The 17,454-nt window shown below is 40.0% G+C and overlaps 1 protein-coding gene across 6 annotated transcripts in view; it reads left to right on the top strand.

Annotated features, from left to right (window-relative positions):
• Positions 1 to 17,454, top strand: part of Pcdh15 (protocadherin related 15) — a 1,498,824-nt gene that overhangs the window by 1,214,803 nt on the left and 266,567 nt on the right. For all 6 annotated transcript variants that reach the window (XM_063279549.1, XM_063279551.1, XM_063279550.1 and 3 more), the window contains one exon: positions 10,362 to 10,441. In XM_063279549.1, coding sequence (XP_063135619.1) covers positions 10,362 to 10,441 — 80 coding nt within the window. The remainder of the gene's footprint in view (positions 1 to 10,361; positions 10,442 to 17,454) is intronic.

Raw genomic sequence — 17,454 nt, 5'->3', positions numbered from 1 at the left:
TTTTATTATTCATTTTGGGGCCAGAGATGATATCTGATATGACATCTATTTTCTTAATTGAGGTTTAATTTGTGGATGAAAATGTGATCAGTCCTAGCAAGCTGTCTATGTACTCCTGAGAAGAAAGTGTATCCACCAATTATCATGTGAGGTGGCGTGGCCTGTCTGTGACTCTTTGGTCAAAAGTTTCATTGGAAGCTGCTGGTTTTGGTCTGAGTGTTCTGTGATTAAAATGAAGCTATAAAGTTATAAACTATCCTTTCATCAACAGCCATCCCTCTCCTAGATCTAATAATTTTGACGTTGTAAAGTTTGGTTTTTGAGGTCTATATGCAGTACAGTTATTAGAAGTTCTTGCCAAATTGATTCATTGGTGGCATGGATGATAGATAGATGGATAGATAGATAGATAGATAGATAGATAGATAGATAGATAGATAGATAGACAGACAGAGAGAGAGAGATACAGACAGGTAGATAGATAGTCATTGATCAATATATATTAGTTATATGTAATCAGTTATGTGTGATATAATTTTCTATATAGTTTTACAGTGTTAGTCTCTGGGTCTATTTAATCTTCTATACAAATAGTAATTTTTGCTCCTTTTACATACTCTTTGGGATAGTATCCTTTTAAATTTCTTCATTTTGTAGATCCAGTCAGATTCTTGTAGGTGGCTTATCTCTGTGTGAGCTTGGTTTTGATTGAATTATTTAAAAACACCCATTCAGTCTATATCTTTTAATTGGAGAATGTAATGGTTTTATATTTCGTGTTATAATGACAAGTAAATACTGACTAACATTTTGCTCAGTTTTATCTGGTTGTTTGAATGATCTTGTTCTCTTTCTGTCTTTTTTTGTTATTGTTGCTGTTTGGTAATCACAATTTTGATTTTTTTTCTGATATTGACAAAACTTGATTATTTTCTTATTTTTTTGTATTTATTTTTTTGTTTCTTGTTTGTTTTTGTTTTTGTTTTTCCTTTTTTTGGTACTGATTTCATGGTATGCCATGTTTTTATGGTGTTCTCTCTCTGTCTTTCTTTGTCTTTCTCTGTATTTGTCTGTCTCTCTACCTCCATATCTATATTTATATCTATCTATAGCCATATCTTTCCCTCCCTCCCTCTAACTTCTACACATTGGAATTACTTGTTTGCCTGTACCGAAACACCTGACACTGATGGTAGACCCCCTCGATGTTTGTGTTAGAAACTAATTTTGCTCATCTCTGAAGATTAAAACTTTAAATGTGTCAATCATTTCTGCCCTAACCTGTAATGTTTTTTCTGATAAATCTGCCCATACCCTAATTCAGTTCTTTACACAATATCATGCATTTCATTTTATTCTTTTTTTCTAGGACATTGAGTATATTATATTTAAGAATACTTACTATTGTCAAATATATTTCAGGTCCTTCAGATCCTATACCTAAATATCTCAGGAATTGGGAAAATTCAAGTTTTGATTTTGTTCCATTCCCCAGATCACTTTCTTTGTCTTAACCATCAGGAATTTGCATAATTTAGAAAACTTGTTCATATGATTCTACCTCATTAGTCTCATTAGTCTTAGATGCTTTCTAGTTCTTTTGAATTTTAAATGATTTTTCAAGACAGGGTTTCTCCCTATGGCTGTCCCAGAACTCATTCTGTAGACCACGGTAGCCTAGACCACTCAGGGACCCAGTTGCTTCTGCCTCCCGAGTGCTGGGATGTAACACCACTGTTTTTCATTTGTCTGTTGTCATTTCCTAAAGCCTTAATTTTCACCTGATGGAACTTTTAAGAAGTTCTGTCTTTAAGATACTCTTTCTTCTGCTTGACCAACTCAATTGGCAGAGGAGCATGCTGCTGTCATGCATTTGACTTTGTGAGTTCTTCTGCCCAAAGTTAGTACTTCTGGAACACAATCTCTGTTCTCTTGTCGAGTTTCTCACTTGAATTGTGCTGTTTTTTTTTATATATATATATATATATAAATTCTTTACATGTTTTTGCATTTCACAGACCTTTCATAGAATCCGTTTTTAAATGCTCGGTTAGACATAAAATGAATTTTGTTTGTTTGCTTCTTTGTTGGTAAAATATTTTATTCTCCCTTTGGGCTAGCACATGTCCTTACTTTTTATACTACTTGTTCTGATATCTGTTTATCTGTCAGATAAGTTGTTTAAATTGTAGAGGTTTCACAGTAAATAAATTTCTCCTAAAAATGCATTGTAGGGTGTGGATTTGGTTTCGGCTGGATGTCATGATAGAGTCTCTATGTAGCATCTGTGACTGCATTTGATAGTACTGGGAGCAGTGTATTCAGCAGTGTCTTAGTTAGGGATTTACTGCTGTGAACAGACACCATGACCAAGGCAACTCTTTTTTTGTTTTTTGTTTTTTGTTTTTTGTTTTTTGTTTTTGTTTTTTGTTGTTTTTTGTTTTAGGAAAACACTTGCAGTCCAGGTCCTTTATTTCCTTTGTGTACATTAGACCATGAATCCATATGGAGTGGGCCCCAGCAGCTCAGGCTCCTTCCCGTTAGTCCTCACAAAGTGGGCTTCTCTAGGTGGCGCAGGCTGACGCTTCAGCTGAACCCCGGTGCCCTTCTCTTTGGCTTCCTTTTTCTTCTGATCATTCTCCTTCACCTGCTTCAGGAAGCCGTCTCTGCTCTTCGAGTGCTTGATGTGCTCAATCTGCACATTGATCCTCTTGGCCAGAATCTTGCCTTTAATTTGCTTGTTTACAATGATGCCCCTGGCATGCTGGGTGACATTGTAGACTCTTCCGGTTTTGCCGTGGTAACACTTATTGGGCATTCCTTTTTGAATAGTGCCCATTCCCTTGATGTCTACAATATCACCCTTCTTGTAGATTTGCATGTATTTGGCCAAGGAACAACTCCATGTTTCCTAAAAGGTCTTGAGAACACATACCGAGTACCTCTCCTCTTTCCTTTTGTGTTACTGGAAGATGCTGCCCTGGTGGAAAGCCCAAGGCAACTCTTACAAGGACAATATTTAATTGGGGCTGGCTTACAGGTTCAGAGGTTCAGTCCATTATCAGCAAAGTGGCAGCATCTAGTCAGACATGGTGCAGAAGGAGCTGAGAGTTCTACATCTTCATCTGAAGGCCACTAAGGGAATACTGTCTCCCACATGGTTAGGAGGAGGATCTTAATTCCTATATCCATAATGATACACTTCTTCCAACAAGGCCACACCTCCAAATAGTGCCATTCCCTGGGTCAAGCATATTCAAACTATCACAAGCAGTAATTCAGAGGATCATTCACTTTGAAAAGCCATGAAGAGAAGGTACACACAATTCTGGGAGTAGAACACCCTTGTGATAGGAGCTTACAGTGTACATGTCTGTCTCTACACGCTGGTGTGGATATAACCACTCTAGTATGTCAGGCAGGTATACTGAAGCACACCTCACCTAAAACAGGGAGCAATCTATTATTCATGGGCTGGACAAGGGTCAACCTCTGGCCTTATGCATGCATGCTATAGTTTAAAAGGGTAGACACACAGCAAGGTGGAATGCTGCCCTGTATATATGTCAGCCTTTAAAGTATGTTGGGGTTAGGGATGCTGTAAATGTCTCCGGGCTGTATGCCCATTTAGTGCCTGCCAGTTTGTAAGTTACAAAAACGTTGAGTCAACACAGCACACAAGGAGACTTGAGCATTGGTATTTGTGGGAACATTGTTGGCTTTGGTCTCTTGCGGCACTCCCCAGCTGTAGCCTGTGAAGAAAGATGGAGTAGACGGAGGAAAGAATAGGTAGATGAGTAGTCAGCTATATTGAGCCACGGGTGTATGCTCTGTGGACACGAGCCTGTATTTACAGAGTCCACGATGCCTATAGCATCTCCTGTTAATAAAACTTACAGGAGCACCAACGCGCGTGTAGCCTATCATTCAGAAGAACATCCCATGCAGCACATGACTGTATTTCCTTTAAGCAAAAGTCGTTACGATGGGAAGAACTGGACTACGATATTAAATTTCACAAAAAAAATAATTGTGGATCTGCACGAAAGTAATCTGCCATTAAATAATGTAAAATGTGGAGATTAGATGGTATACTACACTCACGCTTACATTTTGGAAGAAAGGAAACTATTATTTGCTGACTGTACATGGGGGAAGAAGGGATAAGAAGTGTTGTACTGCAATGTTTTAAACAGCTGAGACTATAAAATTCAAATACAAAGAGTTCCAGAAATATGATAAAAATATTTGGGAGGAATATTAAATGTGAAACTCTGTTTGGATATCTACTTGGGATTGAATGTATATGTTCCCCTCGGATTCTTGGAGTGAAGCCTAAATCCTCAATGGGTGGTATTTGTAGGGTTTCTGGGAAAGAATTTACTGCCGTATATGAAGGACTCATACAGGGAATCATCGTCCTGATAGTCAAAAGCAAGCAAGCAAACAAACAACAGCAAAATAGACTAGGAATCTCTCACTGTACAACAGCTATGTACAAACCAGAAAGAGGGCCCTCAGTAGACACCAAGTCGGTAGCTGCATTGACTCAGAACTTTCTAACTCTTGGAGCTATGAAAAAAAAAAATATCACAACACTCCAGCCTGAACTCTCAACACATCTCCTGAAGAAATTGACCGAGTGGTTTGATGTATATTTTGAAATAAGTATATATTTGCTATTTCTTCATGTTTTGGTTTTGCCACCAACGTTCCAGCCTAGAGAAGGAAGGGTTCATCCACTCTCGCTCATAATGTTCTTGACAGCCTGTGCCTATGGACTTTGACAGAACATAATGGTTGTGCAAGTGAAGGGGAGATGATCCTTAATTGTAAGCAGAGTCAGGAAGATGGCAAGAACCAGATATCTCCAAGTTCCTTCTATAAGAGGGAGGTCTTCATAGTAGGACCTACCTCATAAAGCTTTTGGCATCTCCCAATTAGGGTCCAACCTCTAATGCATGAAACTTTGTTGAGGTTACTTCTTACACAACAGGAACTAGAAACACACAATATCTTGAGGATTTAAGTATTATTTAAAACAGTGGGATTAGACTAGCAAACCAGGCAAAGAGATTGACACTGAACAAAACATGAGAGGGATGTGCAATAGTGTAGAATGTAGTCCCCTAACAAGTAGAGCCGGGGCTGACTCTGCCTCTGTTGCCTCCCCTGAGATCCCTTTCTCCTAGCTGGGCTGCCTTGTCTGGTCTCCTTGAGAGGGGATGCACTTAGTCCTGCTGAGGCTTGATGTGCCTGGGCAGGGGTGGGGGTAGGGGTGGGCATTCCCTTCTCAGGAACCCTTTGTTAACCACACAATTCCGAAAGCAAAAGAAGCAGGTGGGGAGCTGTACCCTTCCGGTGTATTATTTTCAACCGTTTTATATCTCGAAACGTATTTTTATTCTGTCCTCTAGTTAGTCAGACTACAAATTTCAGAATGGCGTATTGCATATAACACCGACGTCACATGTTTGGAATATGTAATATGTAGACCTCTTGAACATAATCTTATTTTGAGGGGTGGTTTCTGTATCAGAATAAAATGCTGAAGCAACACTCCTTCTCATAAATAGGGCATACGTATTCATCTATACCAAAACGTATTTGTGACTATACCATGTCATCAGAGGCCCGACAGCTTAACACCAGGAGAAAGCACACGCTTCAAGACAGTCCTACATAGGGCAGGTGCACTCACACAGTTATACATGTGGACAAGACATCCACACATGAAAGAAAAAAATAAAGGAAAAAAATTTGTTTCAATAAGAGTAAGATACTATTGGGCTAAACTGAAGATTTCCATTCTGGCTCTCAAGTAATTAAAAGCATCAGTCCGTCAGTCAGGACCTGTTTGCCTCAGTACCTGGGCAGGGGTTATCTAAATCCACTGATCTTGGATTTCCTTTAGAGTCCCCACAGGCTGATGCTTTGTCTTTTTCTTTTCCCCCTTGATTTATTTACATATTTGCAACCTCCTCCCTTCTTTCCTCCTAGTTCCACCCTCTCAACCCTCCCCCATGTCTCCTTCCCCTTCTCTTCTGTGAAGGGAATGCCTGCCCCCATCCCCAGCCTGCACCCCAAGCCCTGGCACATCAAGTCTCAGCAGGACTAAATGCGTCCTTGCCCACTGAGGCCAGACAAGGCAGCCCACCTAGGAGAAAAGGGTTCTGAAGGGAGGCAACAGAGTCCTAGTCAGTCCCCCTCTATCTGTTAGAGGACCCGCATGGAGACCTCACTGCACATCTGCTACATATATGTAGGGGGCTAGGTTTAGCCCATACACATTCTTCAGTTGATGGTTGGAGCCTCCCACAAGGGTCCAAGTGAGTTGACTCTGTCTGTCTTCTTGTGGTATCCTTGACCCCTCTACCCTCTCAATCCTTCCTCCCACTCTTCCACAAGATGCCCAGAGCTCTGCCTGATGTTTGTATGTTCGTCTTTGCATCTATTTCCATCTGCTGCTGGATGAAGCCTCTCAGAGGACAGATATGCTAGGCTCCTGTCTACAAGCACAGCAGAGTATCATTAACAGTGTCAGTCTGCACGAGGAAGGTACACTTCACCAGATGGCATCTGATGGCTGCACTCCTCTATAACTCAACAGAACACTGTTTATAGATTTGCCTCTTTTTCTGAATTTTTTTTCTGGGCTCCAAGAATATTGTTTATGTGAATGTTTTTTTTTTTGAGAATTTTCTTGTGCCCCTAAAATGTGTGCATGTATGCATATAATAACGGTTGAGAAAAGGGGATGCTATGAATTTTAAAGAGAGCAAGGAGTACATGTATATGGGAGGGTACAGGAGGAGGGAAGGGAATGGAGAAATTGTATAATTACATTTTGCAATCTCAAAAAGAAAAGGGAAAGAAACCGGGGATTTTACAGCCGATAAATTAAGTCATTTGGTTGAAATGACAGCAAAAGAGTTGTTTTCAAAGGTACTGTTTGTCCTTCAAGCAATAATTAAAGAAAAACTTAGCTCTATTAGAGCTACTAAATTGAGCATGTATCAGCAAATGAATGGATAAATGCCATCCCTTGCTATCTGTCCAAAGTCAACATCATTCAGTTATTTAGCCTGAGGTCAGTGGACAAGCAAACATCAGTCAGCATCTTCTGGGTACCAAGCTAGTGAGTTCTTGGATCTTCCCAACACCCACTGGGAGTTCTGCCTCTCTCTGCGTCCACTCCAGCATTGCCCTCCATAGGTCTGCATTTCTCTTACCCCATGTATAAGCGCTGGGGTTTCACACACTAAGTAATGCTGTCCTGATAACTCTTTATCAAGGGAGAATGATAACATCATCTCTAGATGTCCTTCCCGGATTATTTCACAAGGATCTGAAAACCCTGCATTTGAATTAACTATTTTCATTTGCCCTTTGCTCCCTGGTACCCAGTAGGCAGACCAGGCAGAGGTTTATCTGTACTGTTCATGACTGAGCTTCCAGTGTTTGACATTGGTGGAAAGCTTCATAAATATAAGGCTAGCAAAGGAGCAAATACGGCATTCATTATTTTCCTTTTTAAAACTTGTGTATTGTGCCTCAGAATAGATGATAACCAGGGATAAACATAACAGCTTTCTCCAGAGCCCCCCAGTGGATTCCAGGTCCCATGAAGATACGGCACATTTGCTATTTATTACATACAATTGTTACCACACTTTTCAAAAATCTTGAAAAGGGGGGGCCAATTTTTCCCCTGGATTTATGAAAGATAAATATATTAAAAGCATTTTCAAGGAGGAAGAGTGATTCTTACCTATCACATGAAAAATGAGTAAACTTTCTGTTTTCAAGAAAATAGGAGTCACTAATTAATTATCTCTAGACTTAAAAAGCCACAGCCTTCAGTCAGGTAGAACACAGAGTACTCTGGTAGAATAAGGATAGGATTGGGAGCGTAGCTGCAGTCCTGCCTTTTCATCTACACATAAAATTCCCGTGAGCCTTAGACAAAATTGTAACTTATGAACGCCACAGAAGGTTGATGTCAATAAAGTCATACAGATCCCACCCTCACTAACATAGAGGTTAGTCACTCCTGCATATTAAAGGATTCACAGGTTGGCCTGTGAGAGAGCACAATGGGTAGAGGTGCTGCCACCAAGTCTGATGACGAGAGTTAGGTACCCAGGAGTAGGAAACTTGTCCTCCACACTCATGCCTGGTCACGTATGACCCTAAATATATTTGATATATAACATATACCAATATATAATATGTTAATATATATGTCAGCATATAATATGTTATATAAATATAATTTATATAAGTCATGAATTTATATAACATATACACAAATTAATATATTTATTAAATATGAATAATTATATATTGATATATTATAATATATAATATAGTTAGTTTTATACATATATCATATATTTTGATATGTCATATATATATATGTGTGTGTATATATATATATGATTCAATACCTTGAGGTGGGAGTATAGCTCAGTGGCAGAGTGCTTAGCAGACAGAGGGCCCAGGGTTCTATTCCCAGCAGCGCAAATAAAAGATTCATGATCGATCAAGTCTTAATAATGTTTACACAGAATACCTGTTTCAGAATTTATATCTTTGCAATTTTAAAAACTTAAAGTGATAACCTGTCCTGGAAAAAGAAAGGAAAAAGAGCAGCAAACAAGAGGAAAGCAAGCTCACCTAAAAGCCAATGAGCAAACACAACGGGGTTTGGGAACAGGGACAAGGAAGCAAGTAGCAAACGTTTTAGTGTCACAGCAAAGGGAATAGTCAATGAGTAAAGTGACTTTTATGAAATTTGCTGTAGTTAACGTCATAAAATTTAGAACTATATATCACATTAAGATAGAACGTTCCCTAGGTTTTCCTTATATTTTTCTGTATATGTTTCATTTTCTTTGTATGGGTGTGCATACAGCATAGCATTTACCTGACGGAACAAGGCCTGGGCCTTGAAGAGATAAACACTTTGTTAAGTTAGCTGAGGGCTGATCATTGTGAGGGTGTAAGAGCAGAACCTGGGCTTGCTGCTAAACACTATTTACTGCTCTCCCGGAAGTAAGTTCAAGGAAAGAACCTGGCGCAGTCATCCGGATACGGCAAGCACTTCAAAAGGAGCCAGTGGGATTTGCCAATGGGCTAGACTGGGAGTGAGGCTATGTGACTGAGGTGGAAGTAAGAGAAATGTGTCAGCCCGAGAAGGGAAAAGCATGCAGGATGTAGGGATAGAAGATGAGCGGAGACAATGAGGGCATTGCTCCTCTCTGAGATGTGAGGCAATGAAAGTAATGGGTTTGTTTTATTACCCTTCCATTTATTCATTTGTGTCTATAGTGGGTCGTATGATCATCCGCATTCTATAGTACAATAGAATGGTCAGAGGACACATTGTGCAGTACTCATAGAGTTGACTACTGCAGGAGCCAGTTATGTTCTTGCACCATGTAGCTCCTGGGCCATGTAGGCTCTCTTGCATGTACCTTGACTCCCAGCCATGTTGCTAGCCCAGCAACAGACTCTTCATTAGTTTTATAAATGAGGCAGATACAGAAGAATATGAATCACAGAGGTGAACTGGCCATGCGTGAGGCAGATTAGATAGAATCTTGTCATTCTATGGTTGTTTGTCACAAACTGAAGTGTAGCTATAGAGATGTTCCTAGAGACTGGGAGCATGTTGTCCTGTAGGAGTTTCTAGTTATGGCTGTTCTGTGGCTATTTAGAAGGATGTTACACATTCTGGTCATATGTCATGTCAGATAGGTTGACCAACCAGTAGAAATAGCTTCCCTGTCCACTGTCCTGTTCAGGATTGCATGTTGAACCGCAATTGTCTCATATACTTATTATATTACCAAAATCCAGTAAACACCACTTTCCTGTGTCCTCTGACTCTAAGGCACAACCTGGACTAACTGGTAACTTTCCAGGGCGCAGCCTGGTATCTAATCAGTAACAGACAGTAGCTGTGTCTGACCAGTGACAGATACAGTTCGTCTCAGCCTGAGTACACTCCCCTCTCCATAGAATAAGATCAGAGAAGTCCCTTGACATCCTTCACAAGTTATATAGGTAACGTTTAATGTACCTCTTTACATTTCAGACATAGATACTTAAAAAGAGCCATTTATTGACTTATAGAAATTAACTTTTATTATTATTACATCCCCCTGACCCCCCCTCACGCACACATAAAATTCTTTTTACTGTCAGAAAGTACAGGTACATGTCAGAAAATGCAAGGTTCAATATAAAACACTTTATCCAATCTCTTGACAGTAGGCCATACTTTGTTCCTTAACACTAATAGTTTGAACATTCTGTAACTAGTTTGTAATTGAATTATGTTTTCTTCTCCGAAGGCAACTGATCGAGAGGGAGACCCAATCACATATGCCATCGAGAATGGAGACCCTCAGCGAGTTTTTAATCTTTCAGAAACGTAAGTTACAAGGGAATGATTAATACTTGATCGCCCCCTGTTAATGTCAAGCAGCATGCTGTTAGCAAGAGGATAGACTTTCAGCTGTTCGTAGTTTGATTTTTACATTTTTTCCTATGAATGTTAATGAGCACTGGGGGGGTAATTCTAAACTCAAAACCTTTCCCCGGGGACTATTTGTTTATCTTAAACAATTGCAGGAAGTAAAATCCACTGAGGTGGAAAAATTTCACTCACAGGCAAATCCTGGGACTAATTAGACGCCTGTAAAGTTGTCAGCAGCTCATAGTGACTAGGGCATTTCTTTAAGAGCACAGCATAACTCATTCATTTGAAGAGAGGCTTGGCAACCGGGCTTGATACATCTCATCTAAGATGCAATACAATCGAAACACCATTTTGGCCTTTCTGTTCTCAAGTCACTGGAGATGACATTCGAGAAAATGGTTAATGTATAGACATCACCTGCTTCTATTCTGCACCTTGATGACAGTAAAACTATTAAAAGAGCAGAACTGAGAAACTGCATCTACTGCTAGTGTCCCCTCTCACTGACTGAAAGGAATAGCAACTTAGTCACAATAGGATGGCCACTGCTTCTGTCTCTAGAACATTTGGTTCTTAAGTGGGCCATGTGTGGGTCTGTTAATCTTACAACAAAACAATTTTACATAGAGTAGGACTTAATGAGAAAAAGTCAAGCCATTTCAGAAAGCCATAGGTAGTCAGTTAACAGTTTCTTCCACCTCTCTGGATTAAAAGAAGGATACATAATTTCTCCTTAAGGAGAGAAAGTCTTAACTATTTGAAATGTCTTCCACAGATACATTAAAATCATAAGTTGGACACAGTTTATAATTCCAATTAAAAGTAAAACTATGTAAAGGGCTGTTCATTGGAACTGTAGCAGTGGTAGGGTAAGAATCCACACCAAGACTGAGCTATAAATCCAGAAACACCCTAGCACTTAACAAATGGGGCTAGAATCCATGCTATCATGAGAGCTACCCTCTTAGCAAGTGGGTGTTGGCCACAGTGAGAAAAAATGAAGTCCAGTCTTCACACCATTCTTAAAAATTAATTGAAAATGGGTTGCAGGTCAAAATGAGTAAGACTTCAGAACTCTTAGAAGGAAAAGCTTACCACACGAATTAAGCACTGTGCCGTCTACACATGTAGAACAAAATTCTCGTCCACTGAAACTCATCCACAAATTCCAAAAGAAATATGTCTCAAGAGGCAACATCCATTAAAATGAAAGGCCACCTACACAATTATATAAAATACTTTAGGTAATGTATATGATAATAATCCTATAACAAAAATACGTTAAAACTCAAAAGGAAAAAGAACCTGATTAAAAATAGACAAAGATTTGATGAGACATTCTTCTTCCCCATTTATTCCCTTTCCACCCTGCCTCTCTCTGTGTGTACACATGTGTGTATGTGTGTGAGTGTGTGTACATGTGTGTATATGTGTGTAAATGGTAGGCAATATAGCAAATGCAAATTAAAGCTCTAAAGATGTAGAAGGAGGTCCTGTCCAGTTAAAAAGAACAGGAAAAGCGAGAAGGAGCCAAAACCTGGAAACACTGGAGCCCTCACAGGTTTCTATGTAGCATCTATGCCTTAGAAAGTTACAGATTGTCTCCACATGTTAAATATAAAATCCATGTAACTAATTATCTCCATGTCTACTCAGCAGAACTAAAGTTGGACCTTTGTGTAAAATATGAAAAATAATCCTCATTGCAAACATGTGTACAGACAGAATAGAAACGGCTCACGTATCCCTCCACTAATGAGTAAGAGGTGTTGTTAAGCTACGCAATGGGTTATTATTATTCATTGATAAAAGGGAATAAACAGCTGGGACACAAGTCAGTATGGACATACCTTGAAAACACATATATAAAGATATTAGCTCATAATTAATCCAAAATTATCAGATAATTCTATTTCCATTTCTTGAAAATACACAGAAAGAGCACATGCATGCACACGGGGACATATGAGCATTGGCATGCACACACACACACACACACACACATACACACACATACGCACAAACACAGACGCACACAACTCGCTGACACACACACAAACATACACACAGACACATACACAGAGACACACACACACAAACATGGACACAAGCACACAACTCAGACACAGACACACAGATACAGACATACATACAACTCACTAACACACAGACATGCACACATGCATGTGCACATGTACATGCACACACACACACACACACACACACACACAACTCCTCATGGGGGAAAGTCGGGAAATAATGAGAGTGAACAGGATCTATTTAGCATGGCTCTTTTCATCTTTCTATTTAGCAGATGTATCTGTTCCCCCCTTTGCTTTGTATGTCTGCACGGTATTACACTATGCACACAGACCACAATGTCTTTACTCTTTCATTAGTGGGTCTTTGAGTGAAATTTATCCGGCTTGGTTATTGACCCTGTGGTACATATAGGTGTGTATTCAAGTACATGAGTCGGGCTTGTTTGCTTTGACTGTATACATAGAGGGATAATTGCTGGGGCACATTGTGATTTGGTTTCTTAATTATTTGAGGAATTGCTGAATGCTTTCATCAGGGTCTGAATCATTATATCCTCAGCACCCAATGACAAGTTTCTGAACCATTTTGCCTTCTCACTGGCAACGTAGGAGGATTCTAATCTCCCCGTAATACTGTTAACAGCGACTTTTCTTCTTTGACCGTAACTCTCAGTAGGTGTGAATTGGTAGTTCTGTGTGGCCTTTATTTGCATGTCCCACGTGAATACATAATGAAGCTGAACACCTCCATGAACCCATTCCCCAGATACTTTCCTTGGGAAACCATTGGCTTAGGCCTTTGTTACTTACCTGAGTCCCCTCTTGGTTAGTTGTGTGAGTCCCGTAGGGTTCTGAAGCCACATGCTTGCTGGATACAGAATGTCAAAACATCTTCTTTATCGTCTTCCCACTTCCTTGATGATGCTATCTGATGCAAAATTTTATACTTTTGATAAAGTCCAATATAATTCCTCTATCTTTGCTTGGTATGTATCTGGCATCTTCTCCCATAAAGGCACTGCTGAATCCAAGTTGTAGTAGTAAATATTAAACAATTACGAATGGTTCCAGGCACCAAGCCACACTACTTCCTGCTACTCTCTGTCCCAGCAGTCTCCCCACCTCCATGGGTAGTCCCATGCAATGGTCCTTACCTTGCGGCTCTCTGCTGTGGACTCTGCTCACATTCCCAGCAACCCAGTAAAATCAAAACTCTAGAGGCTTGTAATTTATTAATCAGATTTATATCAGTAAATTCTCACTCCATAAAATATCCACATAATAAACTCAGAACCAATTGATATCGATATAAGCTGCCCACCTAGATAAGACAAGTTGTCCTGTAGTTATCCATCCCTCATAAGATATTCATAGCTACCTGTCGCCACTTAAAGCTGCACAGAGCTGGGTCGTCCTTCTCCTCCGCCATCTTGGTTCTTCTCCTCTTCTCTTATCTCTCTGCCTTTTCAAAAACTCTGCCCCTGCCTTTCTTTTTCACTGCCTAATCACAGGCCTTGCCTTATCTTGTGCCTACCCTCACCTGCATATAGACATCAAGCCACACCAAGTCATCAACATTGTCCGTGGTGTTTGGTTTCACTTCCTACAATTATATGATTAACACATTTGAGTGAATTATTGCATGCCTTTGAGTAGAATCCTTCAAACGTATTGTATATAGAGTTCAGTTTTCACACAATGGTTGGTTTAACATACATTTTCCTGTCGAGTGGTTTCGATACCTTTGTTGAAACTTTGCCATAGACATAACAAGTCAATTCAGTTTTGTTCGCTGGATATTCCAACCCTGTTCGTGATGCTCAGGAGACCATCCTGTAAACTGTGTGCTAGGTTCTTCTCCTAGGATCGTGAGGATCAGGTGTGCTTGGTGTCTGGTGACAGGGTGCTTTCTCACCTTCGGTCATTTTAAAGAGCACCTGGTGCTTTTCTTCCTTGTATGAGTTCAAGTAAGAGAAGTGAAGTGCTGAATGCCATTTCTTGGAGCCATTTCTTAGCAAGCGTTAGATAGGACAGCTGTAATCCATTGTGGAAAAAATATAGGTGTATACATACGTAGAGTCTAGAGCATGAGTTCTCTTTACACTCTCGAGACCAATGGTTCTCAACCTTTCTCACACTGTTAATTAAAACCCTTCAAAACAGCCCCTTGTGTTGTGGCAATCTCCAACTATAAAATTATCTTTGCTATTTCGTAACTGTAATTTTGCCCCTGCTATGAGTTGTAAAGTGAAGATCTGGTACGCAGAATTATCAGATATGTGACCCCTGCCCAAGGGTCATTTGAACCCTGAAGAGGTCGCACACACTCACAAGTTGAGGACCATTGTTCAAGACCAATGTGAGCCCGAGAGAATAGAAGCAAAAAAAAAAAAAATAGCACCCATCATTGTTAACTTGCCTTTGTCTCCTTTGCACCGTCATTTGGATTCCGTACATATCTGACCGTCATAGTTCCATCCAACGTGGGTCTGACTCTGGCTGCTTTGAAGCTCTGATGCTCTGTGGGAGAGGTGCTGTCTTAGAATTGCCCCCTTCACGACTGCCTTCACTTCTGAGTGGTGTTTTTTAGTTCTGTGAAAATTAGCACTATTAATGGGGTTATCAGAATCAATGCTCATGTACCATGCAAAGATTTTATTGGATTGATTGGTTGATTGCACTCCTAGTTCGGGACATCTTTCCTGGCCTGGTGGCCTCCACCAACTTGTGGGAATATTCCCCCTGGCCAGCTTTATCATGAGAGATGTTCATATTTTCCATGGACATATCCTTCTGCTCTGAATACTCAAAGACACTACCTTTCATTCCCTTGACAACTCACCATCATCTGCTTCCACCATTGAGGCAGAAGGCATGTAGCCCTTCTTCTCTGTTGTGCTTTATAAAAAAAGAAAAAGAAGCCAGGGAAATGTTTGGTAGAGGTGCAGTATAGTGGAGGGCGGAGGTTGCCTCTGTGGGGCCCATGCTGAGGCATCCCTTTTCCCTGAGGTACCAGCCATATGACGGATATATTAGAGAAACAGAGTTCATTTAGAGCATGGGGAGGGGAGTTGAGGGGGTAGAGGAGGCAGAGAAAGACAGAGAGAGGTAAGGGTAGTAGAGGCTAGCCATGAGCACGTGGAGAGAGAGCGGGAGGGGAATGAGGAGAGAAGGGACAGAGGAGGAAGAAGGTAAAAAGAGAAAGAGAAGAAAGAGAGGAGGGGGTAAGCAGTCCCTTTTACAGTGAGTCAAGCACACCTGGCTGTTGCCAGGTAACTATGGGGCAGAGCCTAGAAGAAACACCAACATTCTCCATCATCATATAAATAAGAAAAAAATAGTTATTTATGTAAAAACTGACCCAAGTCAGAAAGTCTAGTCACTTTGCAAGTTCATGCCCAAGGAGAGTTACAGAGGAGTGAAGCAGAATGAGAACAGAAATGATTCATTTTTTTTTCTATATTGAACATGGCTAGGTTGACAGACTCCCCATTTCTCAAGTTGCTTCTAAGTACATTTGAAAAACCTAAACTGCCTTCCTTTTCTATGAGTGTTATCACAGGATGAGATTACGTGCGATATTTGCAGTGTCCAGGGGTGACACAAACCTGAGTACTGTCAACGTGTTCTGGAGGTGGTGTCCAGTTATTTTGACTAAACAGTTTTCAGTCTGCGCTTTGCAGTGCTGTCGCACGCTCTGAGAACTCCCAAAGTCCATATCATCGACAAAAATTCAACCAGATGCGTTACCATGCCAGTGCCTTTGACTCTGTGCTCACTGCTCCTTGTAATGGGTATCATACAAATTCTAGTCTCTGGATGACGCACTTACGTCAAAACAGAGTCTACGTATCAATCAGAAGCAAACTAAGTTTTCCTACTTGATAAATACTCAGTGTTTTATTAAATTAAAGTAAATGTTCTTTACAGTGGGCATTGGATGGAAATGGCATTTGCAACACGTCTAATGGAAAACCCCAAAACACATGTTGAGCTTATTTTGAATTCTAATTTGTTAAAAAATATTACATTGGCGAGAAGTATGCCGGGAAGATATTTATTCTGGGTAGTAAGGAGTAGAATTAAATAATTCTAAGAATGAGAATTTACCCAGCTATTGTTTGGAACTTAGTATGCACACTTTGAGAATCCCTCTAAATTTAGAAAAATAAGAATATGATACAATTTCTAAAATAGCCACCATCATTTATTTAAAATTATGAAATGAGCAGATGAACACTAATTATCATCTATTACAAAGTGTAAACTACACAATTTGATTCTTTCTTACAAAACGGTTGTAAACTTAAATGCGCTTATGAAAATAAAAAGAAATATTAATACCTTGGCACATAGTCTACAGATTTAATATCTCTGAATTATCTGATTTTGCGTAAGTTCTATTAGTGGCAAGTGCCAAGGAAACTGAGCGTTGTCACAGAACTTGTGTCAAAGGGACAGAAAGCCTTCCACCTCCAGCATGAGTGTTTTGCAAGGAACAGAAAAACAGTGTCTGCTCTTTATAAAGCACAAACTCTTGACTGAGAATTACAGTGTTGCTGGGAAATGCTGGGAAACAAAGGAGCGTTTACTTTGAAATGGCGATACACGCGGCAGGTATCTTTCTCCCAGGAAGGAATTAGGTGTGGTGATTTCGTTTTTTTTGCTTGATTTTCCACTAGAATGGGGAGAATCATCACTGCGATCCCATCTGGGTTTACAGCTTCCTATTATTGCTAAGTCACTCGACAGCTTTAAAGAGCCATCCCCGGTCTCAACATGAGTCCTAGAATCCCACTTCAATACTCAGTTTATGATTATAGAGAGCGGATAAAAAAAAAAAAACATCAAAAATAGCTCTTCCCAATAGACCGCCCTCCTCTGCTTTCTACATATGTAAGAGAAAACATGCAATTTTGATTT

This window comes from Rattus norvegicus, chromosome 20 (genome assembly GCF_036323735.1).
Source record: "Rattus norvegicus strain BN/NHsdMcwi chromosome 20, GRCr8, whole genome shotgun sequence".
Taxonomy (NCBI): Eukaryota; Metazoa; Chordata; class Mammalia; order Rodentia; family Muridae; genus Rattus; species Rattus norvegicus.
Note: the sequence above shows the minus strand (reverse complement) of the source record. Positions and strands in the feature narration are given on the sequence as shown.